The sequence below is a fragment of the Medicago truncatula genome, chromosome 3 (assembly GCF_003473485.1).
Source record: "Medicago truncatula cultivar Jemalong A17 chromosome 3, MtrunA17r5.0-ANR, whole genome shotgun sequence".
Taxonomy (NCBI): Eukaryota; Viridiplantae; Streptophyta; class Magnoliopsida; order Fabales; family Fabaceae; genus Medicago; species Medicago truncatula.
In genome coordinates this window covers 53,275,306-53,294,671 of record NC_053044.1, presented here as the reverse complement: position 1 = coordinate 53,294,671, position 19,366 = coordinate 53,275,306, and the positions used below count along the sequence as shown (strand labels likewise).

The window sequence follows — 19,366 nt, the reverse complement described above, 5'->3', positions numbered from 1 at the left end:
TTCTTCTTTCAATTCCTTCAAAAAAAAATTCTTCATTCAATTTTATGTTGGGGTTTTCAAATTTAAATCAATATATTAAAATTCTAAAGCACTCAACGTTTCAAATTCATATCAATATATTAAAATTCTAAAGCAATCAACGTCTCTGTGAAATGTCGTAATTTCCGTTTCCATTTTTTCAAGAACCTTAAAAAATTTATCTACGATTTGCTGGTGGATTTGCAAAATAAGTATGTGCTTACTTCATGCCTTTCAATTCCGATCAAAACTCCGTAAATGTCGTTAAATTAAATAGTGTACCAAGGGATATCCGATCGGGTCTAATATCGGGTCAAAAAACCCGTTTTATAATCCACGGGCGAAGAAGATGAAATTAAAAAAAAAAGTAAAAAATAAAAGAGTAGCCAAGAGTTGAACCTGCTACTTATGAAAGAATGTCCGCATTTACTACCAACGGCACCACGATTTCAATTGATACATTATAGGATTTTTATTTTATTTAATTAATGATGAAAGTTTTGAATTGTCATCAAATAATCAATGGTTAAATATGTTTTTGGTCCTTATAAATATACCAACTTTTCGTTTTAAACCCTCTAAAATCTTCTTTCAACTTTTAGTCTCTATAAAATTTTAAATCACTACTTTTGATCCCTATTTTTAAGTTAATTTTTGTAATTTTCTTAATGAAATTGTCCATAAATGTGTAGATTATTGTAAAAAATCTCTCCCAAAAAAATTAATTTTTTTTTTTAACAAAATATAAATTAAATATGAATTTTTAACTGTAAAAAATATAAAAGAGCACACATACATGAATGATAAAGTGTAGTTCAGATTTGAGAAATTCCACTTACCACTAGGAACCTGTTCTGAGTAAAATAACATTGGATTAAACAACTAAAACATATAGCCTTTGAAGACGAAAGTTTGGTCCTTGAACAAATATGCAGCAAAACATTCCTAATGATGTAGGTTGAAGTGTCTTATATAGCATTATAACCCTAAGTCTATTATATTAAAAAATACACTTAAACAACTCTAATTATATTAATATTGTATTAAATGAAATCAAAACAACACTAATTTAAGTATCCTTTAATATCATCATTAAATTAATCCTATCAAGTTAGAAGGAAACAGAAACTAAAATTTCTCATATCGGAATCTCGAAGACGTGTCTACCAGACAAACTATCCCTCCAAAAGCCTAGTCAACTAGGAAGGACACATCCCCGGTGACTGAAACGCGTCTAACTCTGGAACCGAAGCATGTTTAGTCGATCCCACCGTTGGATGTGACACTCACAGAGTTAGAAGGAAGCATAAACTGAAATTTCTCAGATCGGAATCTCGAAGATGTGTCTACCAGACAAACTATCCATTTAGAAGCCTAGTCAACTAGGAAGTCCAGCTCCCCGGTGATTAAAACGTGTCTAACTTTGGAACCGAAACATGTTTTGTCGATCCCACCGTTGGATGTGACCCTCAAATAGTTAGAAGGAAGTAGAAACTGAAATTTCTCAGATCGGAATCCCGGAGACTTGTCTACCGGACAAACTATCCCTTCCAAAGCCTAGTCAACTTGGAATGACAACTCCCCGATGACTGAAACGTGTCTAACTTTGGAACCGAAGCATGTTTAGTCGATCCCACCGTTGGATGTGACCCTCAAATAGTTAGAAGGAAGTAGAAACTGGAATTTATCAGATCGGAATCCCGGAGACTTGTCTACCGGACAAACTATCCCTTCCGAAGCCTAGTCAACTAGGAATGACAACTCCCCGATGTCTGAAACATGTTTAAATTTGGAACAGAATCTTGTTTAGTCGATCCCACCGTTGGATGTGACCGTCACATAGTTAGAAGGAAGCAGAAACTGAAATTTCTCAGATCGGAATCTCGAAGACTTGTCTACTGGATAAATTATCCCTTCCGAAGCCTAGTCAACTAGGAATGACAACTCCCCGATGACTTAAACATGTCTAACTTTGGAACCGAAGCATGTTTGGTCGATCCCACCGTTGGATGTGACCCTCAAATAGTTAGAAGGAAGTAGAAACTGAAATTTCTCTGATCGAAATCCCGGAGACTTGTCTACCGGACAAACTATCCCTTCCGGAGCCTAGTCAACTAGGAATGACAACTCCGCGATGACTGAAACGTGTCTAACTTTGGAACTGAATCTTGTTTAGTCGATTCCACCGTTGTTTGTGACCCTCACATAGTTAGAAGGAAGCAGAAACTAGAATTTCTCAGATCGGAATCTCGAAGACGTGTCTACCGGACAAACTATCCCTTCCGAAGCCTAGCCAACTAGGAATGACAACTCCCCGATGACTGAAACATGTCTAACTTTGGAACCGAAACATGTCTAGTCGATCCCGCCGTTGGATGTGACCCTCAAATAGTTAGAAGGAAGTAGAAACTATAATTTCTCAGATCGGAATCCCGAAGACTTGTCTACCGGACAAACTATCCCTTCCGAAGCCTGGTCAACTAGGAATAACAACTTTCCGATGACTGAAACGTGTCTAACTTTGGAACCGAATCTTGTTTAGTCGATCCCACTGTTGGATGTGACCCTCACATAGTTAGACGGAAGCAGAAACTGAAATTTCTCAGATCAGAATCTCGAAGACGTGTCTACTGGAGAAATTATTCCTTCCGAAGCCTAGTCAACTAAGAATGTCAACTCCCTGATGACTGAAACATGTCTAACTTTGGAACCGAAACTTGTTTAGTTGATCCCACCGTTGGATGTGACCCTCACGGAGTTAGAAGGAAGCAGAAACTAGAATTTCTTAGATCGGAATCTCGGGGACTTGTCTACCGGACAAACTATCCCTTCTGAAGCCCAGTCAACTAGGAAGGACACCTCCCCGGTGACTGAAACATGTCTAACTCTGGAAACGAAGCATGTTTAGTCGATCCCATCGTTGGATGTGACCCTCACAGAGTTAGAAGGAAGCAGAAACTGGAATTTCTCAGATCGGAATCTCGGAGAAGTGTCTACCGGACAAACTATCCCTTTAGAAACCTAGTCAACATGGAATTACATTTGTTTATCGAGTGAAACTTACCTAAACGACAACAAACAAAATCGCTCCAACCGTTGGATGTGTCCTAATTAAACTTAGAATGAATTAGAAACTTGAATTTCAGTCAAGAGACAGTTTGTCGCATTGACTTATAACGAAAATTTTGATCGTCAAAATTTGAGTTTGTACTTCGCCCTTAGTCCACTTAGGTCTTATTCAACGGTAGAATTTATTAAACAGAAGAGAAATTCTTAGTTGGAAACAACTTAAAATAAAAAAAAATCAGAAACACGTAAAAATGATAAAATTTAAAAGAGAAAACAACAGAGTCACATCACTTAATATCATTTATCGTTAAAGTATTATCTTTCATGTATGTGTGTCCATATAAATTTTATTTAGGTTTGTGTCTATGTAAGATTTACTATATATAAAAATCCATAAGAAAATGAATTAAATTATATTCAAAACTGGAAACAACAATTAAATACAATAAAATCCAAAAATATCAAATGTTTATGTGTGCTGCGTTTGGTTATGTATGTTATAAGTTGTTTAATAGGTCTCCGGTTCAAGCCATGGGTTTCCCATAATATTTTTTTTTTTTTCGCTAGTTTTTTTTTTTAAAGTCTTCTTCTTCGCCCGTCGTCTTCAAAATGGGTCTTTTGACCCATATTACGACCCGATCGGATCTCACACGATATACAGTGAAATTCAAAGATTTTTACGTTGTTTTGAACGGATTTGAAAGTCAAGGAGAAAGCACATGTTTATTTTGCAAATCCACAAGTCAAACACAGTTATTATTTTTAAGGAACTCGCCGTACCCGTCGATACCAACCTATTCTGCGTTTTACCTGCAACCGTATGAGGATGCTTGCTTCATCCATCACTTTTAACATATGAAAGAAACAAGGACAAAACTTGCAAATCCATGTTTTTTTCCAACGTAATACGTATGCTTGGTTCTGAGTACAAATTATTTTCTCAACAATGTCAAATTCCCACTGTAAACAGCACATCATAGTTTTTGTGTGGTGTGTAAATTGTGAGGAAGAAAGAAATGTATTTTTTTTTGTAGGAACAGATTTTTGTTGTACTTGGAAGAGAGTCATGTGTAGAGAGAGAGAGTGTATGATGTGTTGTGATTGGGTGTGGAGAGATGTAAGTGTTCTCTTGCTGATGTGAAGAAGATCTAATCCATTCATTTAATCCTAAGGTTAAAAAAAAGCATCTTTGCTCCCTCATGACATGAGGGACCTATTGGCTCCCTCATCCTAGCCTCCACCTGAAAGAATATGTTGTTCAAAAGTTGTTACAACGTGGTTGTACAAATATGATTTCTCTTTTTAATTATGTGGCATCCTTCTTGTTGGACCTACATGAATATTATGTGGCTTGCTTCTCATTTTAATTGTCTTTTTAACATTTTTTTATCTCAAAATAATTTTATTTTAAAATTTTAATGCAAAAGTTGTTACTTTTCCCATTAAATATACATTTATTTATTGAATTTTACTACACTTAACTACTCCCACAAACTACGATTCATAAGGGTATTTTAATACATTATACTAATTTCAATGAAATCAACTCAACTAATCATTTCTTTTAAACGCGCACAAAACTCTAAAACGACTATTAAAATGAGACAGAGTGAGTAGTAAATTAAAATACTAAAACATAAAATACATGCCTTAAAAATCTGGAATTAGTTTCGTAAAAAAAATCTTCCTTTAAAAAAATCTAAAATTAAAGTTTAAAACACATCCAAAAAATATTCATTTGATATGAGTAAACTCAATCTTAAAAATAAAATAAAAAAGATATGAGCAAACTCATCAAGGAATACAAATCACCGCAAGATCTAAAAACTCAACAGTGGGATTCAAACTCTCTTGTGTTGCAACCATTGAGTCTTTGTTTGGGAGTTTGGAGGGGAGGGAAGGGCTTTGGGAGATTTGAAATATAGATAAAAATGAAGAAATATTTCACATTATGTTTAGGAGTATGGAGGGAAAGAGAGACTTTGGGGGTCAAAAATATAAGAAGAAATGGATAAATCTTTCATATTTTTTTGAAAGAGTATTTTTTCTAGAGAATGTTTTTAATTGTAAGAATATTTTTTATTGTTAGTTTTGTAGACTATAGTTGGCCGCATTTTGTTAAAACAAATGTTCTAGCAAGATGTCTTGATATGTTGGTACGACATCGTAGCGTGCCTTGTTTCGCAATCTTTGAAGATTTATTTTAAACGTGAGATCACTGAAGATTTTATTGAAGATATGACTCACATGGATTGTTGTCCAAGAAGCGTGTGATTCTAGAAGTTGCAAATGTCGGTTTATGCATTATCGTGTTTTCTAAAATGGTTGTCAAGACATTTAAGGCAATAATATATTTGCTCCTAGAAAGTTGTGGAGACCATATATTCGTTTTGGTCTGCTGATAGTTTAGTTTGTGAAGAAAAACCCATTCAAAATCTTGGTTATATAAAGGAAAACTCAAACTCTTGTGAATTGATCGAAGCCGTCGTATCAAAGGAAAAGTCTTTTAAGGTTTCGTGTCTTTGTTAAGCCTTGTGCTTTATTGTATACCTCTCTGGTTGCTGCTATTGATTATCAAAGCACATAATTGGTTTGTTTTAGTTGAGTTGTATTGGACCAAAAACATCGTTTGAGAAAAGAGTCTTATTAGGTTTTGAGTCCTTGATTGTGAGCCTCTCTTTGTATTACCTTGAGAAAAAGAAAAAAAATACTAAAGAGACCTAATTGTAATACGAAGGAAGTACGAATTTGCACGTTGTTGTAATACACATATAAGAGTGTAACTAGCATGCACATAAATAGGTTTGCATTATGTGAAGGCAAGAAGGCAATCCATGTTATTTGATTGATTCAACTTTATTGCAAACTTGAGTGTCCAATCAGTTACAAAAGGTGATATTGACTTTATCACATAAGAAGATATCAAAGTCCAGCGAATTGTTCAAGTACTGCCTTTTCAGTGCGAGTTGAATAATGATAATCTATGAACTCCTCATACTTAAATGGGCGATAATGAAGAGGGTGATCTTTGTCATCCACCAACTCAGAGGGCACCTTAATGACTGCATCTTCCTTTGGCACTCCAAAAAGAATAAAAGCAAGTCTCTCTTTGTCTCCCCTTGTCACCACTCTATGTGTAACAGCCTGAAATCTCCCATTGCTCCATGCCTATAAATTAGGGTAAAATTAAAATAAAAAGTAAATACACAAAAACTTGATATCTCATTTATATATATATATATAGGTAAAGACTACCTTCAACATGTCGCCAACAATTACCACAAAACCATCTGGTGGAATACTTATGTCAACCCAATTGCCTGATTTGGGTAACACTTGTAGACCTTGGACATCGTTGTCGCATATAAGAGCTAGGGAGCCTTTGTCGGTGTGAGGTACTAGAGCAATCTCGAGATGCTTGTTGTCTTCAGGAAGTTGGTACCTAGTCATTCGTGAATCATTTGTGTTATTCAACTCTTCAACTTCTGAGATGTATTTTTCAGGAAGGCCAAAGCCCTCCACCACCATCTTCAAGATAAGCAAGCTTAGTTCACGTGTTTTTGAGGTCAGGGAACTTAGTGTCTCACTGCATATATATCATCGATTACGTCCATTACCAAATAATAAAATATTGTTAACCAAAAATTACTATAGTAAACTTTTTCAATATATGTTAATTAAGTTTTTAGTCCCTATAAACATGTTTAGTTTCGTTTTTAGTCCTTATAGAAATAATCACATTTTTTAATCCCTACACTAACACTTCAATAAATTTGATGGCATGACATCTTATGTAATAAAGAGTATGATTTTATTTTTAGAATTTAAAAATAAAGCAATTAAATTAAAACAATTAAAATTATAAAAAATGGTTAAATTATAAAATACAAAAACTAACAACCCAAATTTGGGGCTTTTGTTCATTCACCAACATAAACACAAACAAAACCATGAATCACTCACGAGCATAAAGCACAATTGAAAATCAATCATGAAATAGAAATCGAATCTAGAAATTAAATCAAACCTAGTAATGAAATCGAACTCAAAGACAAATACGACCCAAAAAATAAAACACAACCCAGGAGTCAAATAAATGGAAAAAATTGAGGAGAATTGTTGCCATTGGATTTGATGATGGATCCAGAAGTAAACAAAGTTTAAGAAAAATAAAATATGAATAAAATTGAGGGTTGGGTTTGATGGAAAGAAGAAGAAGGTGAGGGCAGTTGTAGGTGATGGAAAGAAGGAAGGTGATAGTGTTTTAGGTATTTCGAATTTTATAATTAATTTTGGTAAACAAAATTATTATATCTGAAATTTTAATGTGTTGATTTTCCCAAAAAAAATGATATGGTAGTGTCATATCACCCCTCCTTATTCTTAATGTCATGGACTTAAAATGAAGATGATTTTTTTTGTGGGAACTAAAAATGCGATTTATTTTTATAGGGATTAAAAATAAAATTTGATATATTTATAGGGATTAAAAACTTAATTAACTCCTCAATATAAATCAAAAGTTAATGCAATACTAAAATAACAATAAAAATTTGACAAAATAGAATAAAAAATAATTAATTACCAAAAAGTTGGATTTCCTTCGAGCCACATGAGGTTAGTGAAGCCTTGAGCCGTATCTGGCTTAAGAGCATCATCAATTCCAAAGCTTTGACAATGGGGAATGACATGACTATTGGCTGTATAGCCCCTATAAGCCCCTGGGTTAGAGAACTTCTGCTTGGTCTCCTCAGGTAGATCAAACAATGATTTCATACCAGTGAACATTTTTTCACGTAATTCATTTGGTATTTCATCACACTTTAAGAAGAAGCAACCATGACTCTCAAATGCTTCTCTCACTTTCTTGCTCATTTCTTTCCACCCTTCACTGCCTTCTTCTAATGTCACTCCACTACTTTTACGAAAATCCAAAATTGGGATCTCAATCTCACTACCCATTTCCTTTTTTCTTGTTTTTTTTTTTCTTCTCTATTTCAATATGTGAATCGTATGTATTGTTTTCAAGCAAGTTCATCTATATATAGTGACAATATATAAATTAATATGAAAGTCAACTTAATTTTAATTGACCAATTTTATTTTTTACTATATATTATCACCTACCAAATGACTATTATATATCATCACCTATCAAATGGTTGAATGAATTTGTTTTTAAGGATAAAGATAAAACAAAAGCTCCTTCTAGTCTTTAATATATATTTAATTTTTTAATATATATTTAATAAAAAGTCAAATGTATCTGACTAGACCAAATATATTTGACTTTTTCCTAATATTTAAGACCCAGTGAATATATATATATATATATATATATATATATATATATATATATATATATATATATATATATATATATATATAATCCCTTCATTTCATAACCAATGTCATTTTAGTAAAATCAATTGTTTCCATAATATTATAGTCAAACTTATTTTATTTTTATTTTTATTTTTTACAGTCAAACTTGCATTTATGATAGTGGGAAAATACACCACTAATCGAAAAAATTAAATTAATTTTATTAAATCGTTATCTTTGTTATAATTTTCTATTTACATTTTTGTGTGTGTGAATTGCGTATACTCTACGCGCAACTGTAAAAACTAATTTTTAAGTTGGATATGATTATAATGGATAACAAAAATCTTCTTTAAAAGATATAACATTATTACATTTCAAAGACTTGATTAAAATCGAAGACCTCTAGTTATAATTTTTTTTAGGGAACCTTTAGTTATACTATTTGATGTGAAATAATCATGTACAAATGACACTTATCATAAGATATACTATTGGGAAAAGTATCTAGAAAGCGCGCACACGTGTGTATATAGATTGCATATCAAATAAGAGGAGTGCTATTATGAGAGATGAGAGGACTTAATAATAACCATTATATCTTAATTAACGGTTGCGATTTAATTTTTCTTTAAATAAATCTGGTGCGCCCTGAATCAGCACAACCCTCCTTGTGTGGCGAGAGAGTGAACCCAATTATCTTTGGAGGATAATAATAAGTCATGTACATTGAACTTTATTCCCAATTCTTATTTCATTATTTTGACCCAAGAGAAATACATTGAACTTGAATCAATTATGCATAAAGAAGCCAAGCCTACCCAAACAATAAACCTGAACACATTATAAAAAACTGTTTTCGCAAAATAACAATATTTTTTTCATTAATTACCACATCACCTATCAAAATGGCATATCGAATATTTTTAAGAATAAAATAAAACTACTGTAAAACTAATAAAAAAAATAAAGATAATCCTTAAAAAAATAAATCTAATCTAACTTAAATCTAATCTTATTTATTTTCTCCGTCTCTAAATTATAGTCGTTTAACGTTTGTGCACGATTATTAAAAAAAATGATTAATTGTGTTGATTTCAATAGTAAAATTAATATCATTTACTAAAATACCATTATTAATTGTAGTTAGTTGGAGTTGAATGAAATTCAATAAATAAATGTATAATAATAGAGAAAAAAAACATGATGCGTTGATATTTTAAAGTAACAATTATTTTAAGAAAAACAAAAAAAGTATTAAAAGACAATTATTATGAGACGGATGAAATAATATACAAAGTAGTGGCAACTTTAAAAATCAAACCCGCCAAATTTTAAGTCCCACAATTGAATGCGGTGAAGTTTATGTTTGAAATTCAAGCAACCAACTCTTTTGGTCTTATTTCTTCTTCTATTTCTTTCTTCCACTTCAGCTCCTTCCCAATATGACATAGTTTGTAGTTGATTGTTTCATATATACAACTAGTAAGTATACCCGTGCCAACTCACGGGTACCTGTCGGGGTGGACGATTTTTACAGTTAAAACTTGAATATATGGTATTTTTTATAAATAATTTCGATAATGATATTTTAGATATTGATTATTTATTTATTTAAAAGCAAAATATATGATATTTGTATATAAATATTGTCTTTAATTTCAAAATATTTAATTGAATTATATTTAATTAATTTTATATATGATATTCAATTAAATGTAATTCTTTTTCAAACTATTTTATATAAATTGAATTGTTTTAAAATAACATGGTCTCGTGTTTATTATATTTATCATTCACAAATTTTGATCCCGTGTTTTTTTGTAAATTTATAAGTCACAAATTTTGGTCTCATGCTTTATGTAAATTTATCATTCAGAAATTTTGGTTCAGTTTTTTTTTTTATATTTATCATTCACAAATTTTGGTCCATATATTTTATATTTATCATTCATAAATCTTGGTTTTGTATTTTTTATATTTAGCATTCACAAATCTTTGTCCCGTGTTTTTTATATTTACCATTCAAAAATCTTGATCCTGTGTGTTTTTTATATTTAGAAGCATGTGTTTGGTTTCAATTCTAGAGGGTCAAAAGTGATTCTAGAGGTTGTTTAATTGATTATATGATGTTTGGATGATTTAAAGTAGAATCAATTTTGCTTGTACAATTGATTCTACTTGAAGCTACAATTTGTAGTTCTTAGCTTCTACAATTGATTTTACTCTTAAATTATTCTAAAATTTATATCAATAACAACATGGTCTGTGTATTATAATTGTTATAAATTTTGTATCAATGATAACATGTCCTGTGTATCAGTATTAGTTTAGTCAGTGACAACTTAACACGTGCATTTAAGTTAATTATGAAATAATAGGATCACTGAAAACTTTTCAAGTGCATGATAATTTAGTTTAATCAATATCAACGTTTTAGTGCATTTTATTAATGACAGTTTATCTCATGCATGATAGTTCTATTTAATTGATGCCAACTCCTCTCATGCATTTTAGTAATTTCTGAAACTTTAGTATATACCCACCTTATCCCTTAATTTCTTACAATGTATAGACTTTTTTATATTGTCTAGATTTCTTTCTTTTTTTTTGAAGAAAATATTGTATAAATTTTTAGCAACGACAATTTTTCAAGTGTATAATAATTATCGGCTTATATAATTTTATAATATGTTTGCTAACTTATCATGTGCATAATAATTGTTTTAAAATTTATCAGTGACAAAATGTTCTATGTATAAGTGTTGTTTTTAACTATTTATGATTGATAACTATTTAAGTTAATGTCCAATTTTTCCATGCATTTTAATTATTTACGAAATTTAGTCAATGTCCACTTATTCCATTCATTTTAGTTGATGATGATTTAATATAATTTTTGAAATACATATCTCCCTTTTTAATTTTGACTAAGTGATCACAACCACTAATTAAGAGTACAAATAATATTTAGAGTTCAATGGTAGTGACTTGATAGTCCAAAACAATTATGCACATACAACCAATTAAAACATTTTTTATTTGTTAAGATAACCTGTTAAAACATTTAGAATTGTCATATGAATTAATGTTTTTAATTTACGTGGCAATTCAAAATATTTTAATTGATTGTGTGTGCAAAGTTATTTTGATCGGTCAACCCACCATCATTAAACTCTAATATTGAACCTACTTCTAATTGTAAATACTCTTATCATCAGTTTGTTAAAAGTTAGTTTAGTGAAAATACTCTATCATTCTTGATATTGGTAAAAGTTAGTTTAGTGCGTGACGACTTATCTCATGTATTTGAGTTAATTCTGAAAAAATTTTAGTGAACATTTGTCAAGTACATGACAATTTAATTTATCAATGTTAACTTCTCTTGAGCATTTTAGTCAACGTCCACTTATCATGTGCATTTTAATCCATGAGGGTTCAATATTATTGTGTGTCCAATAAATTGAAGGGATGTGTTATTTTAAGTAGTATAAACGTTTTATCGTGAACAATTTTTTATAAATAACAACTTGTGTCGTGTATAAAAGTTAATTTAGTCATTGATAACTTATCCCGTGCATTTAAGTTACTTCTGAAATTTTAATCTTGTGCATTTTAGTTATTTACGATATTTTAGATATTGCTCATTTATCTTGTGCATTTTAGTTAATTAAGTTCAATATCATTGTAGAATTGAAGTGAAGTGATATTCTAAATGATATAAAAGTTTTATCAGGATCAATTTATTGAAAATGACTTAAGAACATTATTCTCATGTTTATATTAAAGTTGTTTGGTGTATCAAAGTTAGTTTAGTTAGTGGCAACTTATCTCGTGCATTTCAGTTATTTCTAAAATTTTAGCCAATGTCAGCTTCTCCCATGCATTTCAAAGTTATCTACAATTTTTTTGTCAATGCTCACTTATCATGTGCATATGAGTTATTTCTAAAATTTTAGTCAATGCCCACTTCTCCTATGCATTTCACCTATATACGAAACTTTTGTCAATGCTCACATATCCCGTGCATTTTAGTTGATAAGAGGTCAATATAATTGTTGAATTGAAGTGATATTCTAAATAGTATAAACATTTTAGCGTGCACAGTTTTTTATAAATGACAATTTTCACCATGCATCAAAGTTAGTTTATCAGCGACAATTTATCCTGTGGATTTGAGTTAATTAAGAATTTTTATTAGTTAAAACTCGTCAAGTGCATGATAGTTTAATTTAATCAATGACAATATAATTGTAGAATTGAAGTAAGGTGATATTCGAAATAGTAAAAACTCTTCAGCAGTAACAATTTTTCATAAATGACAATTTATCCCGTGAATCAAGGTCAGTGTATCAAAGTCTATGTATAATCTTTTTCTTATAATTTGAGACAACAAAATGAGTTTTTTTCTTATAATTTAGGTCGGAAGGAGTATATTTCTATTGTATAAATGTAATAAAAAATTATTTTAATTGCATAAATCTCAAATAGTAACACTCACTGCAAATAAATTTTAATAAATTGACAAATCCACATTTTTCGATGTTGGATTTGTTAAAAATATACAATTAATTTTTGAAATACGACTCACTTTTTAATTTTGACTAAGCGATCACAACCATTGATTAAGAGAACACATAATATTTAATTTACTCCTAATTGTAAATATCCATATCAATTTTTTCTTTTCACACTTTCACTACATTAGCGATTTCAATTTTAAAATTTATTTTATTTAACATAATTGTTCTTTTAATAATTTAACCTAACTGTTACTATTTTTTTTAATCCTTTATATCTAATCCTAACAAACATGTTTACTCTAGTTCCAACCTTAAATCTAATTCATTTTGGCTCCAAAACATTTGGACCGTTGATTCGATGTCAATTGAAATCAACGACTCATAACCCTTCTTTAACATGAGTTGTTTTGAAAATTACAATGCATGTATTTTAATCGTTTCCAATACACAACTCAATACACGTCTCATTCTCATTGTTATCGTTTTCATCTCTACAATCCTCTTCTCTCCCTCCCCTCTCATCCCATGCATCTACCTTTCTTTGCTCGCCCTTGCCTCCTCCGTCGAGATCTCGGTTGATTTCTCTGTTTCTCACTTTCCTATTCACACCAGGTCGAATCTCCTTCTTTTCTCTTATTCTCTTCAAATTCATTCTCCGACAACTTCAACCTTAAATTTTTGTTGAAATTGCTTTGATTAATGCATGTTGCTTCAATTTTTTTTAGAGTTTTTTTTATGATTTGGGCAATATTTGTCATTGCAATACTAGGAAATATCTGCTTGAGGTTCACCGTGCTTTTCTTCCTTCCTTCCAACACCGTCCGCTCACTAAAATCATCCTCCGCATCTAAACCTGATATTGATGTTGCTGTTCAAGCGCTAAACAATCTCTAAGTCGAGATATCCCTTCAATCACTGCTTTCTGGTTCCAGTTCCGATTCGCGTGAAGCTTTTCGTCAATCTGTTAACAACGCGCTTGAACGCCGTTTGTTTATATTTCGTAGTTTAAGATTTATCGTGGTGTTGCTGGTTTTTATGATTATGGTCCTCCTGCTTGTGCCGTTAAATCTAATGTCCTCTCCTTTTGGCGTCAGGTGAATTGAGTTTTTATGCACTGACAGTGTAAAATGGTTTCTCAAATGGTATAAAATAATTTACAGATTCAGATTTAAATGGTTTCTCGAATGGTTTAGGTACAAGGTGCACATTCAAGTGATGGACAACACTGGTTCGACAACGTTCATTCTGTTTGATCGTAACGTGCAAAACTATGTAGATTTGATTGAGGCAAACAGTCAGGTAAATTATGATCACTTTGGTTATAGCTTTTTTATTGTGATATGATTGTATTTTTATGCATGTTATTAATTTGGAGTGCGTTTTATTTGATCAGGGTAAACCCTCAAGCGAGTATCCCAATGAGTTGGATATTTTTGTTGGAAAACAAATGCTATTTAAGGTTGAAATTACGGATGGGAACTTAATGCATAATTGGCGCAACTATGCTGTCAAAAGGACATCTGATGAATCAATTTGTGACTCTTCACAACATTACAATGGCGAATATCCTGCTGATCTGGATTTGTTCATAGACAAAAAAATGTTGTTTAAAGTCGAGATAACTGATGGCAACTTGAAGCATGGATGGCGTAACTAAGTTGTGAAGCGGGTGTCTGATGATGTCGATCTTATTAAGAGATTTGTAACTTTGCATAATATTAAGGTACCTTCTTTAAACTTATGTTAATGATCCATATACAGATTATATAATGTAGTTTATTTTTTACTTATCAAGTAAGTTTTTTTTATGAAGGTTGGTCATGAAGATATAGACGAAGATACACACGACAATATGCTGAATCTATCCGGTGACACGCCAGTGGAGGTAACATTACCTATACTATAATATAATCAAATTTTTTCTTCATGTTTAAAAACGACCCATTCGTTGTCCTTATTCTACGACTCAGTTATATCATTAACATTTCATTCCATTATACGACTAACGCCATCACGATCAAATATTTTATTAGAATTACTTTAAAAAACATGTTATTGAACTGGAAAGTCTATTCTGTCTGAAATACTTTATTTTCAGCCATTAGAATGTCTTCAACATGTGAAGTCCAGAAGGATTTATTATTATATCTTGCTATCCTCTGGTTAAATCATTTTGTGTGGATTATAAAACACCAACTGTATTTGTCTCACTTTTGTTTATAACCATTTTGAAGTATAAAAGTCCTTATTTTAGATGGTCATCTTGCTTATTTTCACATGTATGTCAACTGCAGCATATTCAAATTGAGGGCGGTGATTCTACAAAATCTGATAACAAGATGAAGGACAATGAGAATACACCAAGCAGTAAGGGAGTGGGAAGGAATAAGGATTGTGAAGACATAACACCTAGCCGTAAGGGAGTGGAAAATACTAAGGACAATGACAAGACACCAAGCAGTGAGGTAATTGGCAAGCGGATGGACAATGAAAAAACACCGAAGAGCAAGGGAGTTGGCAAGAGGACAACTGATAGTGTGGGCTCTGATTTTGACAAACCTGAAGTCGGCGAAGGGTCAATTAACAAACCTATGCCAGTGTCTAAGCGCATTAAGACTTCGAAAGTTTAAAAATCCCATGTCAGTTGACTATGCCTTTGTTTGTCTGCCTTGCATCTAATTGAGTATTGTTGATTCAGACATAGTTTAAGTAGTGTCAACTTGTGCTTTTTGTGTATCGTGGATTGAAGCTCCTCCTTTTATTTTCGATGATGTACTTTAATTTTTCTGGAATCGTAATGAATTAGCCACACTAATCAAATTCTAAGTTTTTTTTTTTTATTTGGAACCAAAACCGCAATTTAGACATCAAGTATAAATGTTATTAAAAAGTGCAACTATCTTATATTGAGATGATTTGATCCATAATTGGTTTGGTTAAAGTGATTTAAAGATCTGTAGGATTATTGTTATCAATTTTAGCATGTATTTACAATAGTTTGTTATTAGTAAAGTTTATACGCCCACCGTAATAGCTTTTGCCAAAATGGAGTTTGATATGCTTTGTTTGGAACCAATACCGTAATTTAGAGAATAAGGAAGAATGATACTGTTGATTAATTCTCCTCTCTTAAATTGATTTGATGCTTTTTCAAATTTAAGTAAAGTGAATGTATATTGATGCAAGTATATATACTGTTTCCCTTTCTTCCCTTTCTGATTAGTAGTAGAAAAGGACTTGAAATTGATTATGCCATTGTTGTTTATCGAGAATCTATATACTACCTCCGGTCCTATTTATAAGAGAAATTTAGGTCAACAAAAGTGAATGTATTTGGACTGAATTTTTAACTAGATACATCAACTTTTGTTGACCCAAAATTCTCTTATAAATAGGACCGGAGGGAGTATAAAGGAATTAAGTAAATTTTGTCTTCTTTTTTGTCCACTGGTGTACCAAACTGAACTTCATACAAGGTTCTGTTTTTACAGCTAAACCTTCCTCTTATTCTCATTATTAGACCATCCCCAATGGTTTTTACCATTCAAACACCACTTTTTCAATTCCCAACACTCCACATCATTTTCTCTCTCTTATTCAACACTCATTCAACTTTTACCATCTCCAATGGTTTTTCATTCAACACTCTACCCCACCACTTTTTATTTCTTATTTAATTTTTGTTTTTATAATTACATAAAATTATCGATTATAATTAAATTAAAATAATACAATTAACTATTTATTTTTTAGTATTTTTGGAAGAAAAAAAAATTGAAAAAAAATTATTTTTATTTTCTTAATTTAAAATGCAAGTACAACCATCAAACGGGGGTGTTTGAGATGGATATCTCATCATAGATCCATAATATGGATGAAAGTTTGGAACAGAGGATGACTGGTTGAAATTTGGTGGAAAACCAAAATTAGGTACGTTTTGATGTATGTTTTGAGGACGTTGGTTGAAAAATTGATTTGGATTTGGATAATTGTTGGGATTTTCGTAGTTATATGGGTAATTAGAAAAATTTTGGGTGTTGAAATGATTATTATTGAGATCCATTTCACAAAAAATAAGATTAAAACTTCACTTAGTTTGCTAATAGAAAGATAATAATAATACGAAGATAGTGAAAAACTTGGTTTTTTTTTCTGTGTCCAAATCAAATTATCCAAGTTTCTATTTATAGAGAAAAAAAATCATGAATTTTGGTAATTTTTTTTTTTAAAAAAATTAATTTACAACGAAATAATTGAGGTCAAATTATTAAAATGATAAGAATCCGGACAACCAATTAAAACGCGCCACGTGTCCTTATCTATCCAAAAAATCGTTTCTCTCTCCGACCCTCTGACGGTTCACGCGCCCTGTCGGCGCGTAAGAATCTGGACAACCAATTAAAACGCGCCACGTGTCCTTATCTATCCAAAAAATCGTTTCTCTCTCCGACCCTCTGACGGTTCACGCGCCCTGTCGGCGCGTGTGATGCACGCGCCATTTTTGACCAATATTCAAGCGCCGCGTGGCAGGATTCAATGGTGTTGAATGGATTCATCTTCTCTCTCTTCTTTTCCCCCATTCAACACACGTTAAACATGCCATTGGAGAGAAAATTGATGTTGAATGGCATATTAAACACACCATTGGACATGGTCTTATGCTATCATTATCACACACTTTGTACGTCGTTATGGTCCTTAATGTGATTCACGTGACACGCACCCTTAACAATATTAAAGATGCCAGATTAATACCATTAGTAACAAATACGTGCACACACTATATCGTTTGCAATTGAGCGTCTGACATTAAGGAATTAGGATCTATCTACCGCAACCGGTCTTCTCTCATTGTCAGCTATATGTTGCAATCTCAATAGTTACGTCGAGAAGTAGTCTAAAAATTCTGTTGACTGATGAAATTGACGATTATATCACTACGACGTCAAATGTAATGTACAAAGAGGTTTTCTAAAATGTGTAAACATCCAACATAAGTTGCCCATATACAATTTGAATATCATATATATATGTTATTATATAATTTTGTGGTTATAATTTGTGTTTCACATATTTTTTCATAATATTTATGATCCGTGCGACATCACGGGTAGACGATCTAGCAAACCTAATTGTTACTATTGTCCAGTACAGCTGCCATTTTTCATTTTTCTTTGTCTTTTCGATCCTCAACTTGTAAGCTTTTTAATTTATCTCTCTCACTCTCTTTTATAATAATTATTTTTACCAAACACTTATTTGTTCATTTTATTCTCTCTCTTCACCAAATGAATATGTGAAGTTCTCTCCTCTAAACAACCCTAGTCGCAAAATCACTATTCACGACCTTCATAATCAACCTCCGATTGCTCCGGCTGAGCCACGTTCACAATCTTAACCTATTCATTTTCTCATCATTTACTTACTGATGTCTCCCTTCTTTGTTTGTAGTTTGCTGAAGTGATAAGAACTCCATTCACCTTTCCTGGAATAAGATTTGTAGATCAAAATTTTTTAGTTGATGATAAATACAAATAATGAATATTAGAAAAAGGAGGAGAGTACATGTTAGATAATGAAATGAGTAAATTTTAGACATCAAATGCCCCATGTAGATCTGATAAGTTCATAACTTTTACTATTACTCTCTCAGCTATCACACATACATATAAGTTGGTTCTTCTCCATCTTCTATATTATTTTCCTCTTTTATCTTCAATGATTCTTCCATAAAATCATAACATACAAGATTGCTACTTCTTTTGATCTTTGTACTCATCTTTATTTTGTCGTGCTTTTTTCATTCTTACTCTTCCATGATGATATTGGTCATCTTTATTTCTTGTCTATTTGAAGAAGATTGAGCATAGTGTAAAACTTTATTATAGATCTGAAATAATCTATTTATTATAGTTTGTATGTGAATGATTTTTGGTATTTGTCATGTTATGCAGCTGAAGAAAAAAGTAAACTCGGTTTAATATGATGATACGAAGGACATAAATAAAATGAAGACAATTTTACAAAGGAAAAAGAGTTCACCTTACCCATGTTCTTCCTTTATGGGCCTTCTTCGTCAATGAAAAAAGTGAACATCTCCTGCAAAATAAGAAAAGAAAATGAAGATTAGAAAAATGGAGAAGATGATGAAATATAGATAAGAAAGGGTGAGAGAAAGAAGAAGAAAGTTGTGAGATTATTGAATCTTATATAAAGAGCAATGATACATAAACAACCCCATGTGGCAAACCCCTCCTACACCCCTTATGTGTCTTTTTTTTTTTTTTTTTTATTAATTTCTATGAGGGCAATTTTGTCTAATTAAAAAGGAAAGGGGGGCATTTATGTCCAATCAACGCAACAACTTTTTCACTCTCTTCTCAGTCTTCCTTCTCCCCCAACTGGCCACCGCTGGCAGCCCCCCACCATTG

General features: G+C 31.6%; 1 protein-coding gene and 1 long non-coding RNA gene across 2 annotated transcripts; one reads left to right on the top strand and one right to left on the bottom strand.

Annotated features, from left to right (window-relative positions):
• Positions 1-5,867: 5,867 nt before the first annotated feature.
• Positions 5,868-8,098, bottom strand: LOC25490040 (probable 2-oxoglutarate-dependent dioxygenase AOP1). The gene is made up of 3 exons (XM_013606447.3): positions 7,673-8,098; positions 6,343-6,673; positions 5,868-6,255 (listed from the first exon to the last, which is right to left on the bottom strand). Exons 1-3 carry the CDS (start codon positions 8,047-8,049, stop codon positions 6,010-6,012), a joined length of 954 nt encoding a protein of 317 aa, XP_013461901.1. The 5' UTR covers positions 8,050-8,098; the 3' UTR covers positions 5,868-6,009.
• A 5,286-nt stretch (positions 8,099-13,384) lies between these two features.
• Positions 13,385-15,750, top strand: LOC25490038 (uncharacterized). The gene is made up of 5 exons (XR_003010051.2): positions 13,385-14,029; positions 14,129-14,234; positions 14,329-14,658; positions 14,749-14,820; positions 15,230-15,750. It is a non-coding gene; the product is annotated as an uncharacterized lncRNA (long non-coding RNA).
• Positions 15,751-19,366: the final 3,616 nt, after the last annotated feature.

Bases quoted from the DNA above. Each gene is read 5' to 3' on its own strand.
- LOC25490040 (XM_013606447.3), bottom strand. From the start codon at position 8,049: ATGGGTAGTGAGATTGAGATCCCAATTTTGGATTTTCGTAAAAGTAGT. The intron at 6,674-7,672 runs GTAATTAATTAT...ATATATATGCAG, and splicing joins GAAGGAAATCCAACTTTTTG to TGAGACACTAAGTTCCCTGA. The intron at 6,256-6,342 runs GTAGTCTTTACC...CCTAATTTATAG, and splicing joins TTGTTGGCGACATGTTGAAG to GCATGGAGCAATGGGAGATT.